This window comes from Cheilinus undulatus, linkage group 19, assembly GCF_018320785.1.
Source record: "Cheilinus undulatus linkage group 19, ASM1832078v1, whole genome shotgun sequence".
Taxonomy (NCBI): domain Eukaryota; kingdom Metazoa; phylum Chordata; class Actinopteri; order Labriformes; family Labridae; genus Cheilinus; species Cheilinus undulatus.
This window is the reverse complement of record NC_054883.1, coordinates 19,420,887-19,447,887: the sequence shown is the minus strand read 5'-3', so window position 1 is coordinate 19,447,887 and position 27,001 is coordinate 19,420,887. Positions and strand designations below refer to the sequence as shown.

Genomic DNA, 27,001 nt, shown 5'->3' with positions numbered 1-27,001 from the left:
TGTCTTTTTCTTCTTCTCTTAGTATCTTTGAAAAAACAGATTAAAGAGTAATACAGGTAACAGGGCAAGCACACAACTCACCTCCTCGAAACTGTACATCCATTCAGAAATGATCAAATCTATGCCGAGAGTGTTCTTAACTAACTCATGGACCTCAGGCAGTGGTCAGTTTTCTGGTCTCAACCCATTAGTTGAGAAACTCTAATTAAGAGTAGAAAAGCAGACCTTTCTGCTCAATTATAACTCTGTCCTTAAAATATAATACCACATTCAACAGTGTTGAACTTTGAAAAATGATCATCTCTACTGTCATTGTATTGATAACAGAACAGAGGACCTCTGCTGGTGATGTATAGTAACTGCATCACTGTTTGTTAAAACCTTTTTCATGTCTGTACTAATTAACGGTCACAGATTTACTTTTAGCTGTGACTCATACTGCAGCAAGACACAAGCTCTCACCTTAGAAGCATGTCTGACACTTTTAGCTCACCTTTAAAGGATGTTTTAGGACTCTGAATGGGATAGACATATAGATAAAGAGGAACCACAGCCAAACGGTTTTGGGCTCCTTCCAAGAGTCTCTGCACTTTGAGGTCACAGCTAAACCAACACAGCTGCCCAAAATGACTCTTGATGCGGAGTCTGAAATTGTTGGCACAGGTTGCACACTTGTACAAGATTCATACTCATGTACAAATATAAACCTGTCAGTGCAAGTCAGATTTAGTGGGGCTTATAAATAATGATGACTTTGTCATAAAATAAAAGAACACACCTGCAGATGTATAGCTCTTGATTTTATTAATATAAGTGCATTACACTGATTTGAGCAATTCTAACATTTTTTTTCCCCTTTTTTGTCCGAAATCCTCACTTCCTGTTTTGTTGTCCTTGTCTTTTTCTAATACTCTTTATTCAATCACTGGGTTTTACTGTTAATCTGGGCTCTTTCCTTAAAAATGCTCTGTAATAAAACCCAAAAGTATTCATTTTTTAAAACCCTGATCCATTTTAATTATTCTTAATATTTCTTACATTATTTAAATACTCAACAGTGTTACCTTTACCTCTTTCCACTAAGCCAGGTCCTGGTGCTGGTGGTTCAGAGATCCACTCCTACTCTAGTGTAAACAGATGGTGTGCTTCTTTGTTTAATATGGATTCTACATTTAATTAAAAAATCATAATTATTAAAGTAATAATGGAGCAGCTAAGGTGTCCAAAAGTTTCTTAATACTACAGTTCTGATAAAAAGTGTTCACCCTCTCAGATGTTTTACCTTTTAATTAACTTTATGAATCAATCATGGTCAGTATAATTTGGCTTTTTAGATTTTAAAAAAAGTTTAATGTCAAAGTGAAAACAGATTTCTTCAAAGTAATGTCAATTTGTAAGGTAGAGTGACTGCATAAATATTCAGAGGGTGAAATATTTTGGGCTTCATTAGAAATCTGGCTTCACCCTCACATTGTGTTGATATCACTGTTTCTCTTTGGCCAAGACTAAACAGCTCAACTTTAGCCATCTTAGTCTCCTGTGTCTTCTTTTATCATCTGTTGGAAGATTTATAGAAGATATCTTTATCAAACTGGTGTTGTCGGCAGGATCTCAATACAACAAGACCACTAAGTGTGCAAAATGTTCATTCTTTGCCCTTTACCATGTCTAGACAATTAGTGATAAATACAAAGTGCAACTTGGATACTCATAATTCTAGTGTTACAGAAATTTAAATGAATTTAAATTTATGATGGGAAATTAAATTGCACTTCAAGTCCAGCCACAAATTCTCTATCAGATTGAGGTCTGGGCTTTGACTTAGCCGCTCCAGAACATTCGCCTTGTTGTCTTTAAACCATTTCTGTGTAGCTTTCTCTGTATGCTTTGCTTCATCGTCTCACTGGAAAACAAAACTTCTCCCAATTTGTAGTTTTCATGCAGACTGAATAAGATTGTCCCCCATTCATTTTACCCTCTTCCTTTACAAGCATTCCAGGCTGCTGAGAAACATCCCCACTGCATGATGCTGCCACCACCGTGCTTCACAGTGGGGATAGAGTGTTTGTGGTAATTTGCAGTTATTGGCATATGCAGAACATAGCGTCTGGCCCAAAAGCTCCATTTTGGTCTCATTGATTTATAAGGGTTAATGCCTGGTGAGGTGTCCAATTATCAGGGATTAATGGACGACGTGGAGGCCTGAACCGTCCGATGTGTAGCAGAAAACGGTTGCCTCCATGAAGTTCAGAAGCTTTTGACAGCTGCTGCGCATTAATTTGTAAAAAATTTTTGACCAGAACTACTTGAGAAGTTTGATCGGTGTCCTTTATCAAAAGTTAATGAACACAAATGGAATTCCAGAGCCAATCAGAATTGAATATTCACCAAGACCATGGTATAAAGTCAATGAAAGGGTAAAACATCCAAGGAAATGAATATTTTTCATAGGCGCTGTAACTTCTTCTTACTACTGTTTATCAGCATTTTAAAAATACTATTTATGCCAGGCTGCAGTTAGAAGGCAATGAACCGCCCACATTGTTGCAGGATTGTAAGGTGAGGCTGACTCAGCATTTTATAAAAAACAACCAAAAGAACTCTAACCAGGCACAACTTCAAACACTGCAATGCTTAAAACATTCTGTCAGATGTTTTAAATGTTTTGACATCATCGGTATTGTCAGCTCTAAACTCAACACATAGAGAACAACACAGCACATGGCAGTGGGTAACTTCTTAAAGGGATATTCCGGTATTTTTGAAGTTGGGTTGCAGGTACTCGGGCATATTCTGGCTGTTTCCTGAGCGTTTTCTAAACTTTAGCTGACAAGATACAATCATCATTTGGTGTTGACCTGGATTTGAAATTACCTGCCAAGGAGCATCACAAAATTAAACAACATTAATCACGTTCATATAACCAGTTAGAGACAACAGAGCAGTGTAAAGCTTATAGAGAGTACAGCCATCAAACTACAGAACATCAATAAATCAGTTACATTTATCTGTGTACCTATAATAATAAGAGAAATTATAAACAAGACACTGTTGTGCAAAAAAATAAATAAATAAATAAGAGGGGACATAAAGAGCTGATCAACACCATGCATTGACAGTGTTAATGTAAAGACATCAGCAGCTGATGGGGTGATAAGGTTTTAACATGACATGTACAAAATAAATTCAACAGAAGTGCAGCTGGGAAAAGACTGACTATCATGTGATAATGTGAATTATTACAATCTGTGCTGTTGGGTCACTTTCGGCGCCGCAGGGAGATGCGCTGAAGTCTCCTGACTCGACCTCTTGCATCCATTGGGCGCATTTCAGTGACCTTTGACCTGACCAGCCGATAGGAGCTGGCACAGTAGCTGGGTCTCTTGCAGTAGTGGATGAGGGGGCAGTCTGGAGGAGCATCTGCAATGGCAATAACAGGGAACAAAACATAAAATCAGCAAAACAGGATGTTAAGTTGTGAGTTTTTCTGTGTCTCTTATTCAGTATTTTTATGTGCATGTGACATGTCTTGAAGAAGAAAAGCAGTCATGTAGCTGAAAATACTCAAGTGGATATATCAGGAAATGTATGGAGCTTTTGTAGATATGTCACTATCACTCACTATGTGGACAACAGTTCCACTTTTGACATTACAGCATAGTGCATTTTAGTTGAAAAATACCAGTGTTTGACTCTGACTCTGTTGGATGAACTGCATCAGGGCAATCACAGTCAGAGAAACTTGTGAGGACTGGACTGAAAAAGGCAGACCTCCTTTTGATACTAAATATGTGTTATTGAAACAGTTGCAGTGGGTCCAGAAATACATGAAGACTCATTTTCAGTCTTGTTTACTGATAAGTGCCGTGCAACCCTGGATGATCCAGATGGATGGAGTAGTGGATGGCTCGTGGATGGCCACCATGTCCCAACAAGGCTGCAATGTCAGGAGAGGGTGGCGTAGTCAGGTTTTGGGCCAAAATCATGGGGAGAGAGCTGGTAGGCCCCTCTAGGGTCCCTGAAAATGACCTCTGCAAATTACTTAGAGTTTCTGACTGACCACTTTCTTCCATGGTACAAAAAGAAGAACCATGCATTCTGTAGCAAAATTATCTTCATGCATGACAATGCACCATCTCATGCTGCAAAGAATCCCTCTGTGTCATTGGCTGCTATGGGCATAAAGAAGAGAAACTCATGGTGTGGCCCTCCTCCTCCCCTGACCTCAACACTATTGAGAACCTTTGGAGCATCCTCAACCAAAAGATCTATGAGGGTGGGAGGCAGTTCACATCAAAACGGCAACTCTGGGAGGCTATTCTGGCATCTTGCATAGAAATTCAAGCAGAAACTCTCCAAAAACTCACAAGTTCAATGAATGCAAGAATTGTGAAGGTGATATCAAAGAAGGTGTCCTATGTTAACATGCAACTTAGCCTGTTAAGATGTTTTTGCTTTAAATAGCTTTTGATTTCAGTAAATATGACCTCTTAATTCTGCAAATTCAACAAATGACCATTCTCAGTTCTTAACAACCTATAAAATGTTTTGAAAATCTGTTGTGCGTAATAATTTGGAACAGTTTTTTTTTATTTTTGAAAAAAGTTATCATTGGGAGGTTTGCTCTAAAAAAATTGAATTATGCTGTAATGGTTGATGACTTGAAAATTATACTGTCATTTCCATCGACTACTTAAGAAAATCATAGAAAAATATCATTTGCATAATTTGGAACTCAGTGTAGACATACTGAAGTTCTGTCATTTGGTATCTAAAGAAAAGAGTCTTTATTTAGGGGACAGACTGTCTTATATCATATGTAAAAGGTGTATAATGAAGTTTTTAAGGAGATATATGCTCAAGGTAAAAGTATGTTAGGGAACATACCATTCTGCTGCTTCTCTGTGTTGCTTTCTGTCTTCTTCTTATCCACGTTATCTGGCCCTGATCCTAACAGCTTGTCTGCAGCCTCTCCTGAATTATGTTCTCCTTTTTCCTCTGCAGGTTGTGACCCCTCCTTTGGTGTCATGTTCTCCACCTCCTCCTGTCCCTCCATGTCTGTTTTCATCACCCCCTCTCCTGATTTGGACACGTCTGACTCTTTCTCCCCCTCTGTCTTGTTGTCTTCCTTGGCCTCTTCCTCCTTCTTGGTGTTTTCCTCCAGGTCTACCAGTCCAAACACAAAAACAAACACATGTATTTAACATTAGAGCCTGTTTTGCTTGTTAATTTGCAAAATTAGCAGGGAAAGACAGGAAGGATTACTGGACTAATTTTACTAAGTCAGTGTACCTTTGGCTGCCTGTTCTTTCCAAGTGTCCCGGTTGTGGCAAATCTCCTGGTTCCATGTGACCTTGAAGCTCTTGAAGTCCACTGAAGCCAAAGAGCAGCAGCCGTCTGAGCTGGTACTCTTCACACTGGAATTCTTCCCATCACTGCCGTTAATACTGATGTCACTGGGATGACACAGACAAGAGTTTAAGTGCAAAAAGCTCAGGGAAGGGATTGTTGACAGGCACAGATCTGGGGAGGGCTACACTAATAATTATGCTGCACTGAAAGTTCCCAAGAGCACAGCAGACTCTTCCAAGAGCTGGTCTTCCAGGCAAATTGAGCAATCGGGGAGAAGGGTTTTAGTGAGAGAGGTTACCGAGAACCAGATGGTCTCGCTGAGCTCCAGAGATCCTGTGTGGAGATGGGGCAAAGTTCCAGAAGGACAACAATCACTGCATCCCTGAACACATGAGAGCCTACTTGGAGTTTGCAAAAAAACAAAAAACAAAAAAAAAAAGCCCCTGAAGGACTCTCAGACTTTAAGAAACAAGATTCTCTGGTCTGATGAAACCAACATTGAACTGTGCTCTCAGTGAAGCATGGTGGTTTATAAAGTGGTATCACATGTACTTCCTACACTGGTATCGGAATAAGAACAGCCTTAATCTTCATAGACTTTATCCACCATTTTTTTTCCAGACACACACGGAAAACTTCTCTGATACCCACTTTTGGGACCTTACCTACCAGCTAAGAACCACTGCTCTACTGAAGAACCACTGCTTTGGGTTTTTTTTTTAATGTGCAGAGTCTCTATAGGACTTTTAACTCTGATAAGTTAGAACTTCAAATAATAGGTTCTAAAATATTATTCAGGAAAACATGTGAACTACAATCATTCAGTTAGCATGTATTTATTGTTGCAGATCTACTGCTCGATATAGTTTTATGTACAAAGTGACTAAAACTAAGAGTCTATTGCAGACTTTACTTTTTAAAATTTTAAATAGGTGGATAGTTTTCAGGGGCATAGGAACTTTCCTGGATGAATGTCACTCATAGTGACTGCTTGATTCCGATTGGCTAGAGCAGTGAGGTTTAATTTTAAACTGACAGATTGGCATACAAAATAAAGACTGTAACATGCAGTGTTGAAAAAAAACTTTAAATATACATGTATTAAAATTTCATTGTCACCAATAGCACCCTCTAGTGATTCCCCAGGGGATTAGGAACTTCACTTTGACAAACACTGACCTTGAACGTCTGAATCCAGCGAGTCCAGAGCGAGACGCCTCGTCAATAAGTGGTGTCACAATCTTCTCAATCATTTCTGTCAACACTGTAAATGTTGGCTCCACGATGAAGTCGATGAATCCTGCAGGAAACACAGCACATCAACACTCACTTCGCCCTCTGATTGGTTCTGACTATTCAGGGAATTATTTAAAAGGTGATTTCTTTAATAGCCAACACTGTAAGGACTTGAAAATCATTGTAGTATAGGTGTAAAGGAAGTCCTAATGAAACCTGTACTGAGCAGCATCATCTTACCAATCTGGGACTGGGCCACCATGGTGGATTTACGGTCACAGAGGGGAGAGAAAGGCAGACCAAGCTCTGCTTCTTTATCACCCTGAGAATAAATTCAGCATCACTGGTAAGTCAGATTAGGTTTGAGGCAGGTTCACTTAAGAAACATAATAACCTGAGCAGGAATATGGTTAGAAAAATAATAAGTCCATGCCAGAGACTACAAGACATTTTTAAGAATATCTACAGTACATATGTGCAGGTGATGTATGAAGAGTTAATTTACTGGCAGCTGAAAATTTGTCAATCTTAGAACATAGATAGCTCACTCTCTGAAAAGGCCAGTGTCATGATGGTAAGAATTCAGTTAATATCCTGAGCTTGTTAGGCCGGTGAAACAGGAAGTTGTTGTGGAGGATTTTGGTGTCTACCTGTCTGAAGAACTCCTCCAGCAGAGACGAGGTCCAGGAGTGATGAAGCTCCCAGCGTTTGGCAGGATGGCTGATATCAGCGGTGTGCAGCAGAAGAGATAAGGCCTTCGGTTTGTCAATCCTGGGGGGCGGGGTGAGAAGAAGCTCATTTACATTTAAAGAGACATACTTTAAAACTGAACAGTCTCAGAAAGGCATTTAATACAGGGTCAAAAGCCTCCTTTGGTGCTTAATCCACATTTACTGTATGTTTGACCAGATCATGGCAAAGATGTTTGATTAAGACCACTGGAGACTGTATTTAAGCATCATAAGCAATTTAAGCATTTATATACAACAGTGACAGAGTAACACATGGTTGTTCTAATTGTTGCTGCATATCTTGATGGAAAGTGTTGATTTTAGAATGGCATGATAAAAATAAGAACTTAAGACTTTCTGTGTAAATACTAACCCAGCATAGTAGTAACACAGGTCTCTAGCCTGCTTACAGACTGGGTAAATGTCAACTAAAGTCGATTAAACGTGAGAAAAATCCCTGACTTACGCTTCAGGCTGCTGCAGGAGGCTTTTCATGGCTTTAATCTGCTGGAAGTGACATGACATGTCTGTGGCCAACACCATCTCCACCACCAGAGCCCGCAGTTCTCTAAAACAGAGATGTTTCTCGTACTACAACTTCAAGTCCAAAAAAGTTGGGGCGTTGTGTAAAATGTAAATAAGAAAACAATGCAATGATTTGCAAATCCCATAAAAACACATTGTCTTCTCAGGAACACTTCCAGAAATCCTTCTCTGTCAACACAGTTCACCTTGCCATCCACAAATGCAAGTTAAAAGCTGGATCACGCAAAGAAAAAGCTGTATGAGAGCAAAATCCAGAAAAACAGCCTTCTCTGGTCCAGAGCTCATTTAAATTGGACTGAGGCAAAATTGAAAACTGTTCTGTGGTCACATTATTTAAAATTTGTGTCCCTACTTTTTTGAGATGTGTTGCTGCCATCACATTCAAAATGTGCTAATAATTTTCATGAAATGATAAAATATCTCATTTTCAACATCTGATGTGTTGTTTATGTTCTATTGTGATTAAAATATGAGATTTGACAATCGTTTCATTCTTTTTTAATTTACAACGTCCCAATATTTTTGGAATTGGGGTTGTGCTTTACAGATTCTTATGAACCTTCCTAAAAACTGTGTTTTAAATTGAGTCTTGAGAACAAACTGTTGGTTAAGGAGGCAGATTGTCTCCTCTCACCTCCAGTCGTCTTTCACCAGATTGATGAAGATGTTCATTTCTTCATCATCTTGGAGGAGGCGATAGGCGGCGCTGACATGGTGGTTCTCCAGGACAGCTCGGTCGTTATACAGCATGGCTGTGTTGGACCTGTGGATCCCACACAGCTACATGGATTATGCTGCTTATCTTTTTTAACCAAGAGCTTAAATTTAAATTAAAACAAGTTTAATACAATAAAATCAGAAATAATCACTCTTCTAAGAATACAATAAGTGTCCAGCAACTCTAAGGGTCAGCTCTTTTGTTTTACTTCCACGTGCATTTGTTGGGATGAAAATTACCTGGTCTGAATGTGAAAGTTGTTCGTGGTTCCTGTGTGTTCAAAGTCATGGATGGCAGCTGCAAAGATGATTGCAAAGATCTCAAGCTCAGTGAGCCAGTGCTGGGAGAAAGAGGAGACATTTTTTAAATAAACACAACAGGTCAGATCAATTTTGAGAGCAGCTTCCCTGAGTTTCACCCTCCACTGTCCAGAACTTACCACCATGCCAGTCTTGAGGAGCAGGTAATGGATGGTCTGTGTGACGTCAGCAGCATGAACCAGGTTGTGGTAGGGATTCTTGTGTTTGCTGTAACCCGCCTCCAACGAGTCCGCGAAAGATATGAGGGCAGAAACAGGAACCTGAAGAAGAGGGGCAGCCAAGATGAGGTGAGTGGATGTTAGCGGTTGTGGTATAACTTTAGTTTCACACATTCATTCGGGAAAGCTTCAATAGGAAATGTTTGAGAAAAGGGAGAGGCTTTGAAAAATCCTCAGAGTATGATTGGGTGAACGTCACATCTCTACAGGCCAATCAGAGCAACAAAGCACGTGACATAGCCGCTAGCAAGCTGCGCGTGCATAGCTACTGAGGAATAATGCGAAACATGGCAATTATAGACATGTAAGTACTCAACTTTTGTGGTTTTTGAAAAGAAAACAACTCATTGCTGTTCTTTGTTCTTCTTTTAACAAAGAAGTTTCGTCAAGTTCTGATAAAACTGGTGGTTTAGCAGCATCCACGCTAATCTCTTCCTCCATAACTACATCAGCTCGTGCTGCTGCTTGTGTACGCCACGACTCTGCTGCGCCTGAAAGTACTGCCCCTCGTCGCTTATTGGTCCTGTCACCTTCTAACTGGGCCCAAACGGTTCATATGGGAGCTTTGCAAGATGGATTCACCAGTGAAAAACAAGGAAACGGGCGTATCCATCTGCTTTGCAAGGTTAGACTTTTGTCCATTCAGCATAGAATAAACGCCGTGCTAGTTAACTAAAAAGCAAACCAGAAACTGTTTGGTTGGAGTTCTCCTGTAATGCTAGGTCCAGCTAATGAAGACTTGCTAACTCCAGAGTGTCATAAATTGAGAACAAATCACATTTCTTTGCAGTTAAGGATCACTGATTACCTTAAAGCGACTCATCAGGTCATATCTTGTGAGAAGCTCATAGAGGATGAATTTTAGAGCGTGCTCCCCGCTCGCCTCATTCAGTGCAAACACATCAAAGGTCCATGTGTCCACATGCTAAAAAAGAAACATGGAAAATACAAGACTTTCAATATACAGTAACACTGCATTAGATTTTTTTCTTTTCTGTTTTTTAAGATTTATTTTTGGGCTTTTTAGTGCCTTTATTTGACAGAGGAGGACAGTGGATAGAGTCAGAAATAGGACGAGAGTAGGAAGAGACATGCGGCAAAGGATCAAAGGCCAGACTCAAACCCAGGCCCCCCATACATGACCATCTACGTGCCCCACATTAGATTTTTCTAACATGGAATATTTAATTAAGGCTTTAAATACAAGTTAGCATAAAAATACATATGGCACCATTGCTGAAATACTGTCATTTAGAGTAAAAATTAAATTGTAAAATGTCAAAAGGGACTTTAATTCTCTTCATAATAAAAAAGGAAACATCAGCCAAAAAAAGGAAATATTTCTTTATGATTCTATTGATTTAAAGATTTGATCCCTCAACTGGCGTAAAAAAAAAAAAGTGTAAGTGGCCCAAACTGGTAGCAAATATAAAAAAAACAATAAAAATTAAACAATATCTTTTTTTTTTTTTTTTTTTAACTGTTTTGCTTTGAAGGTCACATATTATGTAAAATACACTTTTCAGGCTTTTCTAGCAAAAATATGTGCCCCTGGAATGTCCACAATTCCACCAAGAATCAGGAAAATCCATACCCCACTTTCTCCACCTTTCAGAAAATTTGTGTTGAGACAAGCCGTTCTCAGATTTTCCCCTCATGACCTCATGTGGGGAGTTAGCCCCGCCCCCAGGTTTGGTTGGCCCTCCCCATTTGGAAGAAAATGACACCTCCTTCCCCTGATCCTCCTCTCAGCTGCCAGCTAAGAGGAAGATCAGGACAGCCACAGCCATTAAGTCACATCCATTTCCTGAGAGGAGCGGAGTCAGACAGCTCATTAACATTTAAAGCCACAGACACAGAAACAGCTCATTCTGAGCAGGGCTGAAACAGAGGGGTTTTTAGATGTGCAAAAATCCAACACTGGAGTGGTTTTCAGCAACAAACCTTACAGGCATGTTTTAGGGACCTCTGAGACCAATATAAACTTGTCTTAAAGAGGTAAATATGTGACTTTTAAATTTATGCTCAGTATTTCATTGTTAATTCCTGTGGCACGTCATTTAAGAGACTTGGGACCTCTTTTTTTGGACCAGGCACTCAAAGTTTTCATAAAGTCTGTATGGTCAATGATTGGGTTTTAAAACTCTAAATTCTGAACAGTAACTATAATAATAAAAAGATTTTTCACCTTCTTGGAACTAAACAGAAAATACGTTTATGGTATTTCCTCGTATATTGTTTTTATATCATATAAATAGAAAATGCACATTCATACCTTCAGCACTGTGATGACGTTTGGAGGATAATTGAGGCCAGCCATGTTTGAAGTTCGTCTGTACATTCTGTTACAGACAGGAAATACACAAACACCCAGATACTGACAGGTACCACAAAAAGCAGATCAAGCAGACATATACCCATTTATCATGGTGACTAGGTTCAGTAAGACCGCAGAATTTGAAAATACTATGAATAGCTACATGATCTAATAATTTGTGCTACTTAGATATTAATCTTTCACTATAGAATAAAATGACTAAAATTAAAAAATGTTCCATAATCAAATTAGATACAACCAGTTGTCATATTCTTGTTCTGAGAGTGTCGGCTGGATTATTAAAAAATACAGATGTTTTCATAAAGGATGATTATGTCTTACTGTATGTGATGAGAAATAATATCTAAAAATGTCTATATAATCTTGCTGTAATGTACACAGTGGAGTTTTTCATGAATAAGAATACATGTTTTTCTGTTTGTATTAGGGATCTATCATTAGAAGTAACACTGTTAAAATGACTGCTCCCTGTCTCTCTTGTAGGATTGTAATTATTGCCTTTCAAGTGTTGAAATAAAACAAATATCACATTAACTTAAAGGATAAATGATTACTTTACATGAAGGATAAACCCCACAACCCCAACAACAAGCTAGAGTGAAATAAATTTAACAACCCAACCTTTCCACAAAGATGCCCGCCTGAACTGCATGGACGATGCTGCGGAAGCGTGGCTTGTCTTCGTTACGGCGGATCAGACCTCTCTGTCTGGTGAAAGTGGAGGCCAGCCAGTCACGGACCTCTGAGGGCACAGAGTCTGACTGGATATCACTGAGCTCATCCTCTGGATCCACCAGGCGTCTGCAAGAAGGTGCACGCACACTTAAAAAAACAAAATTTAAATTATGTACAGACGTTTCTAGATATGAACAAATGTGATCAGAGTTGATATAATGTGTCACTTTATCTCAAAGGCTTGGTTCATACTGTTTTAAAAGAACTTAGCTGAGGTGAAGCTAGGTAATTTTTGGTTTGCATGGTTAAAATGAACCAATCTTCAGACCTTTTCGACTGAGTCCTGTTTTCCTGAGACCTTCTTGTTTAAGACATTTTCGTTGAAGTCTGATGCCTTTTCTCCTGAGACCTTTTCAACTGAGTCCTATATCTTTTTCTCTTTTTACCTGAGACCCATCCAGGGAGTCTGATGCCTTTTGTCTGCAACCTTTTTGTATGAGTTTGATTCCTTTTATACCTGACTACCACCCACCAAACCTCCTTTTACAACAGGATTTATTTACCTTGTTTCCTCCATGTATAAAGATTCAAGGACTGAGGCAGCATACTCCAGGTTTTTCTTAAGGTCCGCCACAGAAGCTTCTCCTCTTTCCAGCTGCTTTACCAGACATCGTAACCTGCAAGACATGGCTGCAAAATCATCATCAGCATCACAGCTTCATTATGACACAAGCTGGGAAGAAAGCCAGACAAAAACTAGTTCTTGTCAAATCTAACTCCAGGCATGTCTGACCTGATTGCGGTCTTCTCCATAGCCTCTGGTGTGTCAGGGAACGGCAGTTCATCAGCCAGGATCTCTTCACTGCTGCGAGGGTCGAACAGAACTCCTTTGTGTTCAGTGATGCCAGTGTGGGCTGTGACAGCGGTGGATAATGCATTTTGGGACCGTGAGCCTGGATAAAATCCACAGAAAAAAAAAATAACCATACCGACACACTGTATCTGTCTTTGTAAGGTAATGACAAAAAATGATGAAAGTCCCAAGAAAACTCACGTGCAAAGCGACCCAGAGGACGGCGCTTGCCTTCCCCGCTCTCATTGGCGACTGAAAAGAAAAGAATCAGAATGCACAATGGGTATTCTAAATCACAGAGCCCAATCACCCTTGTTTTTACTACTTTGCCTTATTGGACCTCTCACTTAAACTGAAATCTCCCCTTTTCTCCTCTAGCAAACATTAAATGGCACATATTATGCAAAATATACTTTTTCAGGCTTTTTTTTTTTTAAGATTTATTTTTGGGCTTTTTTTGTGCCTTTATTAGATAGGGGAGGACAGTGGATAGAGTCAGAAACAGGGTCAAGATTGGGGGGTAGACATACCCATTGGATTCAAACCCAGGCCGCCCGCGTACATGGGGAGCGCCTTTAACCACTAGGCCACCTGCTCCCCTTTTTTAGGCTTTTCTAACAAAAATATGTGCACCTGGCCTGACCATAATCCCCCCTAAGAATCAGAACCTCTGAGTTGCTTGGAGTGTTTTTTTGCTTTCATGGTGTAATGGTAGCCAGGGATACTGATTAACCAGCAACTTGAAACTCCTTACTACAATTATTTGAGACACATTCACTGCAGTCAGGTGATCCACATTTCACTAATTGTGAGTCTGCTAAAAAATCAATAAAGGGGTAAAACATCCATGGGGATGAATACTTTTTATGGGCACTCTGTTACTGCTTCCCATCTAAAACCTGTGCAGTGGTCAACCAGCAGATGGCAGATGGAGTTTGCAAATTGCCTGATTGCAACCATAATCTGTAAAAGAAAATCATTTAACATTATCATTTGTATCTCTGTATCCACTCTGTAGTGCTCCCCATGAAGGGCACCATAGCGCCAACCATCATTCACCAATAAAGAGAAGAGGACATATTAAATGTTCAAGTTTTAATGGAAGGTTAACAAAAGGGAATAGAGACATGGAGGGAAAGTGGAGGCAGGGGGATGGTTGTAAGGCTGGAATCAGACAGAGAAGGGTGAGATAAAGTGCAGCCAGATTACGCTGTGACAGAGGACACTTCATTAGTGATAATGACTCCCTGAGCTAAGCTCCCTAACAACTGACAACACACACACTTATTAGCACCAGTCAAAATGATGTCAGAGTCATTTCCTTCTCCTCTGGTTTCCATGGAGACAGCAGTCTGTAAACACTGAGACACATAGACACAAAAAGTACACCGTGGCCTTCTTTTCTCAAACAGACTTACCTGATTTCCTGATCTGCAACACATAAAACCTATGTATTTGGTTACAGTGCACTGAGAAAGTATTAATTAAGTCTCAATAATCTACACTCACTACCCCATCACAACAGGTGGAAAAAAAAAAGAAGTATTCAGACCCTTTAGTCAGTACTTAGTAGAAGCACCTTTGGCAGCAATTACAGCCTCAGGTCTTTTCAACATGACACACAAGCTTTGCACACCTGGCTTGGGGGATATTCTGCCATTCTTCTTTGCAAATCCTCTCAAGCTCAGTCAGTTTGGATGGGAACCATCGGTGGACAGTGATTTTCAGGTCTCTCCAGAGATGTTTGACAGGGTTCGCTAAGTTTCAAGCCGAGTTCTGACTGGCCCAGGACATTCACAGAGTTGTCCCTAAGATACACTGGCTGGAGTTCTGGCTGTGTGCTTAAGACGGCCTTACATCTAACAACTTTTTCTCAGATTTCATAGTCACAGACAAAATTCCAAAGTCGGAGTAAAATCATGGGAGTAAAATCTCTCCTGTTGTCTCAGTTGTTAGGTGTAAGGTGGTCATAAGACTCAATTTTAGCAGTTTTAAGGCAGTCTTTCTTTGGTCTTGGTGTTACAATAATATCAAACGTGTTTGATGTCGTAAGTCTTACGTCTGCTCGTATGCAAATTATGTTTCTCAGTGACGTGACCATCGTCCACGACCTATGGGATCCGGTGTTATGCGTAAGCACATTAATTTACTTCATGCTTCAAAATGTGAACGTGAGAGTAGATCAATCTAGAGCAGCTGAATGTCCGCTCAGAACTCAAGAGATTGAAAAACTTTTCTGCTCAGTGCTGCGGACAGATCTCTGCACCCATGTGCCTTGTCTGACAGCTCATTCCAGGCTGACATGACAGGTACGGTAAACTGCCACTGGGCTTTTCAAAGTAAAAGCCCAATCAGTTTGTTTCTGTGGTGAGACAACTCTTGTTTTCATGTGGTACTTTTTTTCTGTAGTGTTTCCAGGATAGTTACTCGGTTGTTACAGTAACATGCCAAATTGCTTCAGTGTTTAACTTTCCTTTTATTTCTACTCGATGTAAATTATTTCAAAACATCAGATTATAAGAGATATTAACTCAAATGCGATCTCCATCTCCTTCTACATCTTGTTCTCTGCTCAAAAATTGTTGTTGTGAATTTCCACCAGATGCATGATGGGAAAAAAATCTCAAAAGGGATCATATTCTTGTCTTATGGTTAGTGACCACCGGCCTTTGCAAAATCTCAGTCTGAGACTAAAAACTCAAAGGCTTACTGACAAATTGCCTTTAGATGTGAGAGGGTCTCAGATGTCAGTCTTTTTAGAGTCTTTAAAGTTTTAGCAAAGTCCTCTGATGCAAGGCCGGCCTTAGGGTCATTGTCATGTTGGAAGGTGAACCTTCCTCTCAATCTGATGTCCTGAGTGCTGTAGATCAGGTTTTCATTGAGGACATCTCTGTACTTTGTTCCATTCGGCCTCTGCAGTCTCTCAGTCCCTGCTGCTGAGAAACACCCCCACAGCATGATGCTGCCACCACCAAGTTTCACTGCTGGGATGGATTTTGGGCAGGGGATGGGCAGTGCCTGGTTTCCTCCCAAAATAATGTTTAGAATTGGGGCCACACAGTTCAGTCTTGGTTTTATCAGACCAGAGAATCTGGTTTCTCATGGTCTGAGAGTCTCAAAGGTGTGGCCAAAATTTTTATACCCATCAATATCGATATTTGCCCTGGTGATAATGTCATGCATACCTAATTTTTAACCAGTCAATCAGATAGCACTAACCAGTGCATTAATCGTGCAGAAAAGATGATGTACTGAAGGTCAAACTGAGTATAGAATGGGGAAGAAAAGTTGTTTAAATTAGTTTGAACGTGCCATGGTTGTCAGTGATCTGGTTGCCACTAATTGAGCCTCATTAGTCGAGGCAGTGTTTTTTTCTGTTGCCCCATTTTGGTGACCCTGTGTAAATTGTAGCCTCAGTTGTAGCCTGTTTTTAGTTGACAAGAGTAACACCCAGTGTTGTTGTCTGATTTAAGGTTCAACATGTTTTGTGCTCAGAGATGCTTTTCTGCCTGCTGTAGCGAGTGGATATTTAGTTATTATTGCCTTTCTCTCAGCTCAGACCAGTCTAATCATTCTCTGATATCTCCATCAAAAGGGTATTCTGGCCCCTCATTGGGTATGTTCTCTTTTTTCATTTTTCTTTGTAAACCCTAGAGATGGTTCTCTCTGAAAATCCCAGCAGATCAGCAGTTTGTGAAATAATCGGTCTAGCCTGCATCCACAGCTGGTGTGTTTGGCACTGGCAGCGCTCATGTTCAATTCAAAACCACTGTAGTCTAGTGTTTCCAGGGATCAGCACCCTACGAGCTTACAACATCCTCTGCATCAGCTGTTTTTGTTCAGCACTCTCAGTTGTAAACAGTTTATAAGGTGTGTGTGTTTCGTTGGTGGGGGGAGGGGGGATTAATTTTAAAAAACAGCTCTTTCAACAGCAAAAGTAAAGACAAACTGATCTGACTGGTCTTTTCAAGGGTAAAAATTTCAGGTCTGTAGCTGCTGCTTAACCTCGCAAAACTAAGGAACTGTCCAGATTCCATGCCTGTCATCAGACATATCCATCTTGTAAAGCTTCAACCTGAAATGATGATCCAGGTCAGAGAATGATCAGACCAACCAGCAGCAGTTTAAAAGAACGAAGCAGATACTTTGGGCGTGGTTTAGTTGTACTGCAGGCCAGTTAGCAATGGTGGTCAGTGTATACAGTAGATCAGCATAGGAGTGGTTTATAAGAACTCTACCACATCCCTTTGTTATGAGACAAGAACTAAAGGCTCTCTTTTTAATCGTGGATGTTTTGCTCCTCTCTTGGCCTGTTTCGACACCATCTCCGGGTTCTGTTCAGATGCAAAGTAAGCCGGCATTGCAGCTAAACACAACCCAGATATACTTATATACTTATTTTCATTAAGTATTTTTAACTCTCAGCTGAGCTCTCACAGCAGCGCAACGTAAAATCCTCAGCACCACAGAATAAATGGAGGAGTGACCCCTCCCCAACTGTCAACAGTTGGAGATAATGGCTGAAGATGTAATACCTGCGTCTCCTTCAGAGGAGCATGTTCATCCCTGGTCCAACATCAAGACTCTTTGCCTTTCAACCGACGGGGAACAACAGCCACATAATGCGCTGCCTAATGTGTCTACCTACAATGGTGGAAATCTCAAGCTTAAAAAAATAGCAGGTCAAATCTAAGAAAGCACAGTATGGTAAGTAAGCTAAACAAGCCAACGACTACTGCTGGTTAGTTAAACATATAAGTTCAAATCTCTGTTTTAACTTGCAGACTGCAAAGACACAGTTGTGTCAGTGATAAATAACGTCACGTGTCCAACCACCTCTGCATCTGTGCCACAAATGTGATTTTATATGCCATTATTTTACGTTACGTAGTGGGTGATACTTTTATCATGTGCCTGTGGCATATCTCTTATATCAGTGATTATACCTAACATGGTTATAACGTGGGGCTAGTGGACCAAAGTTGTCTTTGGTTTTAATAAGTTTCAGTTTGGCTTGCCAAATATGTTGAGTGATAATCAGGATAAAAATTCATAAATAACCTAAAAAGTGAAAAATAAATAAAAAGGGTCAGAAAGTCAGAAATGAGGACAGTTCATAAGATTAATTTCATAAGTATGAGCCAAAAATCATTAGCACATGATAAAACTAGAAAAGCACTCGGAGAGCGCAGATCTCCGCCATTAGCCCTATCTCCCAATAGTAAAGAATCCTTCAAAAAAATTCCTGGATCCAGATGGTGATCCAGATCACTCCCAAAATCTAGTCAGTTCTTCCTTATGCTGTTTCTGACATTTCCTGAAAATTTCAACAAAATCCGTCCATAACTTTTTGAGTTATGTTGCTAACAAACAAACTAGCTAACAAACTAACAAACTAACTAACAAACCCTGCCGATCACATAACCTTCGTTGCAGAGGTAATAAATATAATGTGATTAAAAAGTAAGAACTGCAAGGTACAAATTCATGTTTGTGAGATTAAAATCATCATGTAGAAATAAGATAACTATTATGAGAGAAAGAGTCTGTTTTTTCTCATTATATTGAACTTTTCATCCCAAAATTGTGATTAACAAACATAACTCGCCTGCTACTTTATGTATTAAGTTAACTTTTTTATTTCTTTTACTTTTGGCAAGTTATGCTACTTTATTTATGACAAAGTGCTTTTACATTACTACCCCTGAATAATATGTTATAATGCAATATGTTTGAATAAATTGCAAACAATGAAGTTACTCATGAAGTTACTCACTACTTGAGTAGTCTTTTAATAAGGTACTTATTTATGCTTACTCAAGTACTTATTTTTATGAATACTTTTACTTCTACTTGAGTAATTATCATTGTTAAAAACAGGACTTTAACTTGAGTACTGTAAGAGATGTATTTGCTTTTCTCCCGAAGAGCTTCAGTAAGAGTTTGTGCCACCAGGTGACTCCACTGATAATTGATGATGAAAGCCACATATGCTTCATCGCTCTGATTAGCCCATAATGAACCAGTGTTAATTTTGTTGACTAAAATTATGACTAAAAATGTTCGTCGAAAGCCTCTTATTCCATGACAAAAACTAGACTAAGACTAACCAAAAATATATCTTTGATGACTTATCTCTTTAAAGCCTGATACCTTGAATAAAAGACAAAAAAAATCTCATATTTTGGAACTAAAATGTTTATTCAACCTTCTACCAAAATCTAAAAAAAAAAAAGAAAATTGACCATAAAATTTCACATAAATATTTTTGTATCACATTTGATGTATTATGCATTTCTGGCAGAAAGTAATCCACTGGAGGGCGTTTTTTAAAATCAGTTATCAGACTGTAAGGTTTTTAAGGAAATTATTGATCATGTTGATTAGATAGAGGTCTCATCAAGTATGATACACTTGACTTAAAAGGGTTAAACTGACAAAAAGTAAGTTTAGTTTTCATCAAGATGACTAAAACTACACTAAAATATAAATTAGTTTTGGTCAGACACTCAAAATCCCTGATATTTTTCCACTGTGGCTAAATCTGTCAAAAAACAATGCATCTGTATCTTTTCTGCCTTTCAGCTGTAGAAAGCAGGGACCCAGGTATGGCAGGGTGCAGAGAACACAGTACCATGATTTGGTACCAGATTTAGGCAAGAAAATAAATGCTTGGACTCAGGGCTGTTTCTAGCTTTGTTGGGGCCCTATGTAAGATGCTTTTTGGGGGCTCCTAGTTTGCAAAACTATGAGAGATTCCTAATCCATTATATGGTCCACGAACATGCCACTAATACTACTACTACTTCATGAGCCAAACAGGCTACAGTCATGATAACCTCTCCCCTAATGGCTTTTGGGGTTCTATGCATATGCATAGTCTGCAAGAAACGGGCCTGCTTGGACTAAAAGAAGACAAAAATGTGAGGACTTTTAATGGACTAAAACTAGACCAACATGTTTCTGAGTTTTTGGAAAAATGGTTGGAAAACACTGCTCTAAAGTTTAAAGATTTCCTTTTCAATCACTCATTTGAACTCTGGTGTCCCATGGCCTATCTATAAATCCCTTTCTATTCATGAAACCTAAATTCCTCACAAAGCTTATCACATGTCACTTCTCAGGTGAAGCAGGTGTAGACTACCATTGGTCTACCTGAGACTGACATCATCAGGGGGTAACTGATGAGCTTCCTGTTTGGGAAGAAGACTTGCAAGTTATTCTGGAGGACCAATGAAGTACCACGTCTTTCATTTACTGTGCAACCAGCCAGTCTCTCTCATTGTTCTCATCCAGAGAAGGATAACCATGATAGAGCCACAGTGGATTTTAACAACAACTGTTGTCTTAATTTTGAAATCTCAAAAATCAGCCTTTGTGACAACTCTTCAACACAGAACGAGATGTTACGCATGAATTAAAACTGTGTTTTCATATTTATGAATCATATCCCCTCTAGTTTGAGCAAAGATCCAGCTCAGATAAACAAACATGTTCTCTGTTGGTTAGGTAACATCATGGACACCCACACAGAGCCAGGAGCCCTTTTTGGCTGCTCTGACCATTGTGTTCCTCACGTGCCCAGAACGCAACACCTACAGTTATATTCTTCTAATCTGACCCTGAAATCAGGGGTGAATATAAATCTGGTGCCAACTGGATATTACAGCGCTGCTGTCGATTGAAGACTGAATACATCATCTTTTAGAAGGACAGTATGACACTTTTCATATTTCAGTCACAACTATGTATGTAAATGTACTTTTATGAAGTAATTAGTCCTTTGCCCTACTTAAGTGAGACGAACTTGCTGGGCCGAGTCTTTTCAGTACATCAAGGTGAAATTGTGACGTATCACAACTGGTGCATGGTTAAAAGTTGTTCTGACTCAAGTTTTCCACATCGTAATCGATATTTTTTCAGTCAAATTTTGTAATAGGAAGGTTAATTATGAAAATATTTTCTTTTGATCTGACACATCTCCAGGTACTCCGGCTTCCTTCCATCACCAAAAACTTGCCCCTTAGGTTAACTGGTGACTCTAAATTGGCCATATGTGTGAATGTGAGCACGCCTGATTGTCTGCCTCTGTATGCCAGCCCTGCAATTGACTGGTGGCCAGTCCTGCCTCTCGCCCAATGACAGCTGGAATAGGCTCCAGCCCCCCCACGACCCTCAATGGGATGGTATAGAAAATGGATGTAAGGCTGGATTTGACACATTCAACAGATTGCAATCACAGAGAATACTTGCATATGTACAAAGGTGGGAGAAACCATTCTGATTTGAAAAAATTGTGAGCTAAAACAGCTGAAACACCATAAATAACAAACTTTCTACAATTTTATCACTAATAATGTTGGCATGTTGACATTGCTATTCTGTAACATTAGCTAACTAGTGGAAACAAAAGTCAAACTGGCATTTTTACTAGGGACACCATACATTCCATATTAGCTGGGACGTCCCCAAAAATCTACAAAACATGGGCATTGTTGTAGCTCAGCCTAGAACAGAGGCCGTAGTCCTAATGCACTGGTTATGGAGTTGATTCCAGCCGCGTGTTTGGTGCAGGTCTTCACCCATTCTCTCTCCCCATATTTCCTGTCTCTCTTCAGCTGTCCTATTAAACAAAGGCCCCCAAAAAACGCTAATATGTCCTATTTTTGGACAACCCCTGTTCCTATTTAAGCCAATGGAGACACCAACTCAATGATGCTAACCATGCTAGCCTGTTTGTTGAGCTAAATTTGCTCGTCCTGAGTGGGACGCCCCTTGTTCCATATTTTGATGTTACGTCTCTGTCATCACATTTTACTGATCCTGAGTCAGATCACGTGATCAAGCCAGTAACCTGTCATGATCACTGATTGACCTACAGCAGTGATACTCAACCTGTGGCTCTCAAGCTGCATGTGGCTCTTTAGTGACCAGTTGCGGCTCTTTTAAGGCCTACTTGAAAAAACAACGTAACTAACCCTTTATGAAGGTGACCACTGTCATTAATAAAGATTCACAGTAGGTCACATCAATAAATCTGTTACCCACACAAAGAAAACAGGCGTTAACTTCCAAATTTAAATGTTTATTAATTTAAATCTGTATATTTTGGGATACGCTTGACGGAGGAGCATGTGTAAGAGAAGAGAGCAGAGGAAGTCCTTGGGTGTTGCATGTCTTCAGGAAGCTCATTCATTGAGGTGTGCTGTCTTGTGTTCAAACTAAAGCTTCCCATTTCCTCGTTTTAACTTTTTCTCCATCCACTTCCTGCCGATGCTCTCTCACACCCATATCTTATGATAACTAGAATGGCGGTCTGAGGTGGCAGACCCACGCCGAAGCAGCGCCACCGAGGAAGTCACGCTCCCATTGATTACTATGGTGTTCAAAATTCGACGTCCGAGAAAAAAATGAACGGGTGCGCAGATCATCACCAAAATCTAATTGATTCTTCCCTGTCACTATTCCAACATTCTCTGAAAGTTTGGGGAAGATCCAACTTTCCATTGTCGAGTTATCTTATACACATACAAACAAACAAAAAACAAACAAAGATAGAAAGATACGGAACCCTTTACATAACCCCCTGCCGATTTCATCAGTGTGGGTAATAATTATGCCGATGTGCATCATCATCAACGAGCATAACACACACGGATCACACGTGGAGGTAATGTAATATCTAGTGAAAGTTGTCCAAACGTGGGTGTTTTATTTGACCTTTAATACACTAATGATCATAAATTTTGTCAAAAGAGCAGAAATATAAAACCAAAGCTCCAAAATGAGGCAGGGTGAAATGATGTGTCTGGAGAGCTGAAGGTGTGAGGCAGGGCTGGTTGTAGTCGTTTGGAGGCCCAGGGCAAAGACAAATATGAGGCCCCTCCCCCTTTAACTAAAGAAGTAATAATAAGTGGAAAAAAATGTGAGACATAAATACCCCAATAGCCAACCATCATTCATTATTTTCTTTGAAAAGCATCTCAGAGCTCAAACTCAGCACATTCTAATATCTTAAAAAAAACAAAAAACTTTAGGCCAGGTGGAACTTTCATAATGCTGGTGTCAGGCATTTTGACATATTTTATTGCTTTTAAATTGGTTAAAACCACTGGCAGATGTAAAGGGTGACCAATAGCACTGATTTATAAAAACAAATTAAAATCATGAAAATTGAGATACAAGGTTTTAGCCTGATGTCAGTGATAAATAAAATTAAAAAATGAAGTAAAAATCAGAGACATATTGTTTCATCTGACATTATATGGACACTTGTATCCATTAACCTCATAATTATCCACCTATTCACAGTTTAACTTCATTTCAACTACAGATGATCTGATCTATTATCTACCTTACATTCCCGGTTTGTGTTGTGGCTCTCACTAAAGTAATTTTTAGACAATGTGGCTCTTTGGTAAAATAAGGTTGAGTACCACTGACCTACAGCATCAAATGTCCCACACCTGACTGAGATTTAGTGTTGTTTTTGGATGGCTCTTTTCAGTTTGTGCACAATACTAGATTAAAAATTTATTTATTTATTTTTTTGAAGAAGAAAAACGGCTTTAAAGAGGCGACGATGATTAGGAATGTGACTCGTCATGTAGGGACTTTTCTCTAAAGGATGAAAGGATTAAAAACTACTACCCAAGATAACAGGATGTAAATATTTTGTAACGGTTTTATTCTTTTTCTATAATGAATGTATGTTATTCTTAGATGGAGGCCTGTGATTTTTCAGTTAGAAGCCTTTTGAAGGGGAAAGAGAGGTTTTGCCACAATGTGGCCAAAAAATAGGAAAAGAAGTGCAGATGTAGCAAAAACACATTTATAAAACAAAATGTACTTCAGTAGTCAGCAAAAAAAAAAAAAAAAAAAAAAAATCAAACAAAAGTCTCTAAAAACCCAAGGACTATTTGACAAACACACTGACGCTGACAAAAGACAGAGAGGAGCACAGAACCTTAATGCACAGGAGGGATTAGACTCAGGAACACAGGTGTGACTGATGAGACACAGGTGAAACAGGTGAGGGCAATCAGAGTGGAGGGAAACTAAGGCAGGAAGAAAACAGGAATCACACTTAAAGGAAGGCAACTACCAAATAAAACAGGAAACTTCACAATAAGAGCACTGGCAATGAAGGAAGATAACAGAAACATACAAGAAACACTCAGAGGGGAACAAGGAATATCACAACAGAACAGGAAATTAATCAAATACAGAATTATCCCTCAGATCATGACGACTTTACCATGAAGTATTTTAGTTTTATTTTGCACACAAAGAGTTGGCAATGTTAATGATGCCGGAAACACTTTCTCCTGCAGACAAACACAGAAAATGTTTGTCAAGCGTGGTACAGTGATGGATGCTACCTTTGAACAAGACAGTTAGTGAAATTTCCCAACAGGACATTCCACAGTCACCTGTAAGTGATAATATTGGAAAGTGGAAGCATTTAGGAACATCAGCAGCCTAACCACAAAGCAGAAAACCACATAAAATCAGAGTTGGGTCAACGAGCTAAGGCTGCCTTACACCAGAGGACTTTGCTAAAAATGTTAAACGACTGTAAAAAGACTGACCTCTGACACCCTCTCATATCTGAAGACAATCTGTCAGCAAGCCCTTGAGTTTTTAGTCACAGACTGAGATTTTGCAAAGACTGTGGTCACTAACTACAAGACTAGAATACAATTCCTTTTAAGATTATTTCCCATCATGCATCTAGTGGAAATTCACAACAACAATATTTGAGCAGAGAACAAGATGTAGAAGGACATGGAGATCCCATTAGAGTTAATATGTCTTAAAATGTGATTTTTTTAAATCATTACTTTGAAAATCCCAGCGGAACATTACCTGCTTGACTGCACTATGCCAACTGTGAAGTTTGGTGGAGGAGGGATAATGGTATGAGGCTGTTTTTCAGGGTTTGGGTTAGACACCTTATCTCCAATGAAGGACAATCTTAATGTGTCAGCATTTTGGACAATGCTATGCTTCCAACTTTTTGGCAACAGTTTGGGGAAGGCCTTTTCTATTCCAACATGACTGTGCCCCAGAGGACTATAAAGACATGGTTTGATGAGTTGAAGAACTTGACCTCAACCCCGTCAAGCACCTTTGGGATTAACTGGAATGGAGATTGCGAGCCTTCTCATCCAACATCAGTGCCTGACCTCATAAAAGCTCTACAGAATGAATGGGCACAAATTCCCACGGAAACACTCCAGGATCTTGTACATATATTTGAATGCAATGTCATTACAACCTCTGTTAGTATAATGGGCAGGTGGCCAATAGGTGACAACAGAGACTGTTCACTTCTCTACAGCAGAAGGAAGTCTTTTGTTTTGTCCGCTAGGGGGCACCTCAATGAGTGTGAAAGTTATAAACAGTTTAAAGCATTAAACTTTACAATTCCAGCCTTAAGAACCACAAGATTTCACTTTTTGGTGTATACCAACAAAATGTTTTCATAAAAACATCTCTATAGGCCATTTTTGATCAATTTTCTTAGTTGTCCATGACTTTAACACCATAAAAGCGCCCAGGATGCCTGCTGAATGTTATTAAACTTTACTCATTGTTTATTATGCCAATTGTTAGCTATTTTTTTTCCTGCACTAAACCTTAAAAAGACAGAATTTGATCAGAACTAGAGGAGAGGAAATGGATGGGTGAAATTCTTCGGTATGAAAATATTGAGATGCATTGGTGTGTTAAAGCCTCCATACAGTACAGTTAAAACAGTTCTTTTCACACATGATTTACTCTTCTTATACATGCCACATGGAGGAAAATGATCTACTGTGATTGTCTCCAATTCAAACACAATAAATCTTAAGTCAAGAGAACCATCTGTTCAGCTGCACAGTAGAGAGCAATATCCCTGAAACACAAACACATTAAAACATACAGACATCATACCACAATGCAACAGAGTCTCCTACCGATGGTGAAGCTGAAGCCATCAATGCTGAAAGTGGCACTCCGACACTTTTTAAATCCCTGTTTTTTAGTCGTCCGCTCTGTCATTGCAGCTCCTGAAACGTTCTCTGTTTTCTGTCTGTCTGTAGATGAGTGTGGAGAGCTGAACAACGTTTCCCAGGAGAGTAGTGAACCCAGAGGCTGTTCCCCCCCCCCAGAGTGGCTGTTACCGTGGCAGTGTTTTTAGTCCCGCTGGAGGCTGGAGGTGCAGTGTAGCTCTGGCAGTCGTGTTCAGGAAAAAAGCTGGCTTCCTCCTCCGTGTTTTTCATCACTCAAGGCCACAGTGATCCTGCAGGAGCACTCACAATAGCAGCTCTTTCACTCTGTTTCTGTCTGCTTCTCTCTTGTTGCTTACAGTGAAGTCAGCTGCAGATATGTGTCTCTTTCCACCCCGTTGACCATCATGAGGCATCCTCCTTTCTGTGATGAAGCCCGTTCATTACTCTCCTCCTTAATAACAGCCTTGTTAGACCCCCTGTCCACCTGTCAGCCCTCTCTTGACTCTTCAGTGAACTCCATGTACATCCACCCATGGCTCCTATTTCTGAGATTGTGCCCTAATGGTTCATTAAATCATCACAAATGACTACAGATGACCTACAGACATTGTTGTCTTCAGCAGGGTCAAATTAAGGCAGAAAACAGATTCATAACTGTCTGAGCAGAGACATGGACGGATAACAAGCTCCATCAGCCAGTCAGCTTAATAGAAGGGGTGGTCCTTCTTCCACTGAGAGAACAACACAAACTCTAATGGGAGCGGGTTATTTTGCCATTGCTGCAGGCAGTCAAAAAAGTCATTACATGTCCTGGATGGACACTGAAAGCTATCACATGGAAATAAAAATGATGTGAAGAGGAGGATTGATGTTGTTTTTATAACACAAAAAAATAACAAGGCAGGTCTGATACCTAAAAAGATTTCTCATCTATAAATAAGAAAATAAAAAAAAGTCAAATTGCCCAAGATACAACCCCAAATCCAAAAAAGTTGGGGCGCTGTGTAAGATGTAAA

The 27,001-nt window shown here is 39.6% G+C and overlaps 1 protein-coding gene across 1 annotated transcript; it reads right to left on the bottom strand.

Annotated features, from left to right (window-relative positions):
• Positions 1–529: 529 nt before the first annotated feature.
• Positions 530–26,230, bottom strand: pde1ca (phosphodiesterase 1C, calmodulin-dependent a). The gene is made up of 17 exons (XM_041814226.1): positions 25,950–26,230; positions 13,189–13,239; positions 12,928–13,087; positions 12,698–12,811; positions 12,081–12,260; positions 11,397–11,463; positions 9,930–10,046; positions 9,023–9,163; positions 8,823–8,923; positions 8,500–8,628; positions 7,786–7,887; positions 7,239–7,359; positions 6,829–6,910; positions 6,532–6,652; positions 5,293–5,456; positions 4,888–5,166; positions 530–3,420 (listed from the first exon to the last, which is right to left on the bottom strand). Exons 1-17 carry the CDS (start codon positions 26,032–26,034, stop codon positions 3,260–3,262), a joined length of 2,175 nt encoding a protein of 724 aa, XP_041670160.1. The 5' UTR covers positions 26,035–26,230; the 3' UTR covers positions 530–3,259.
• Between the last annotated feature and the right edge of the window lie 771 nt (positions 26,231–27,001).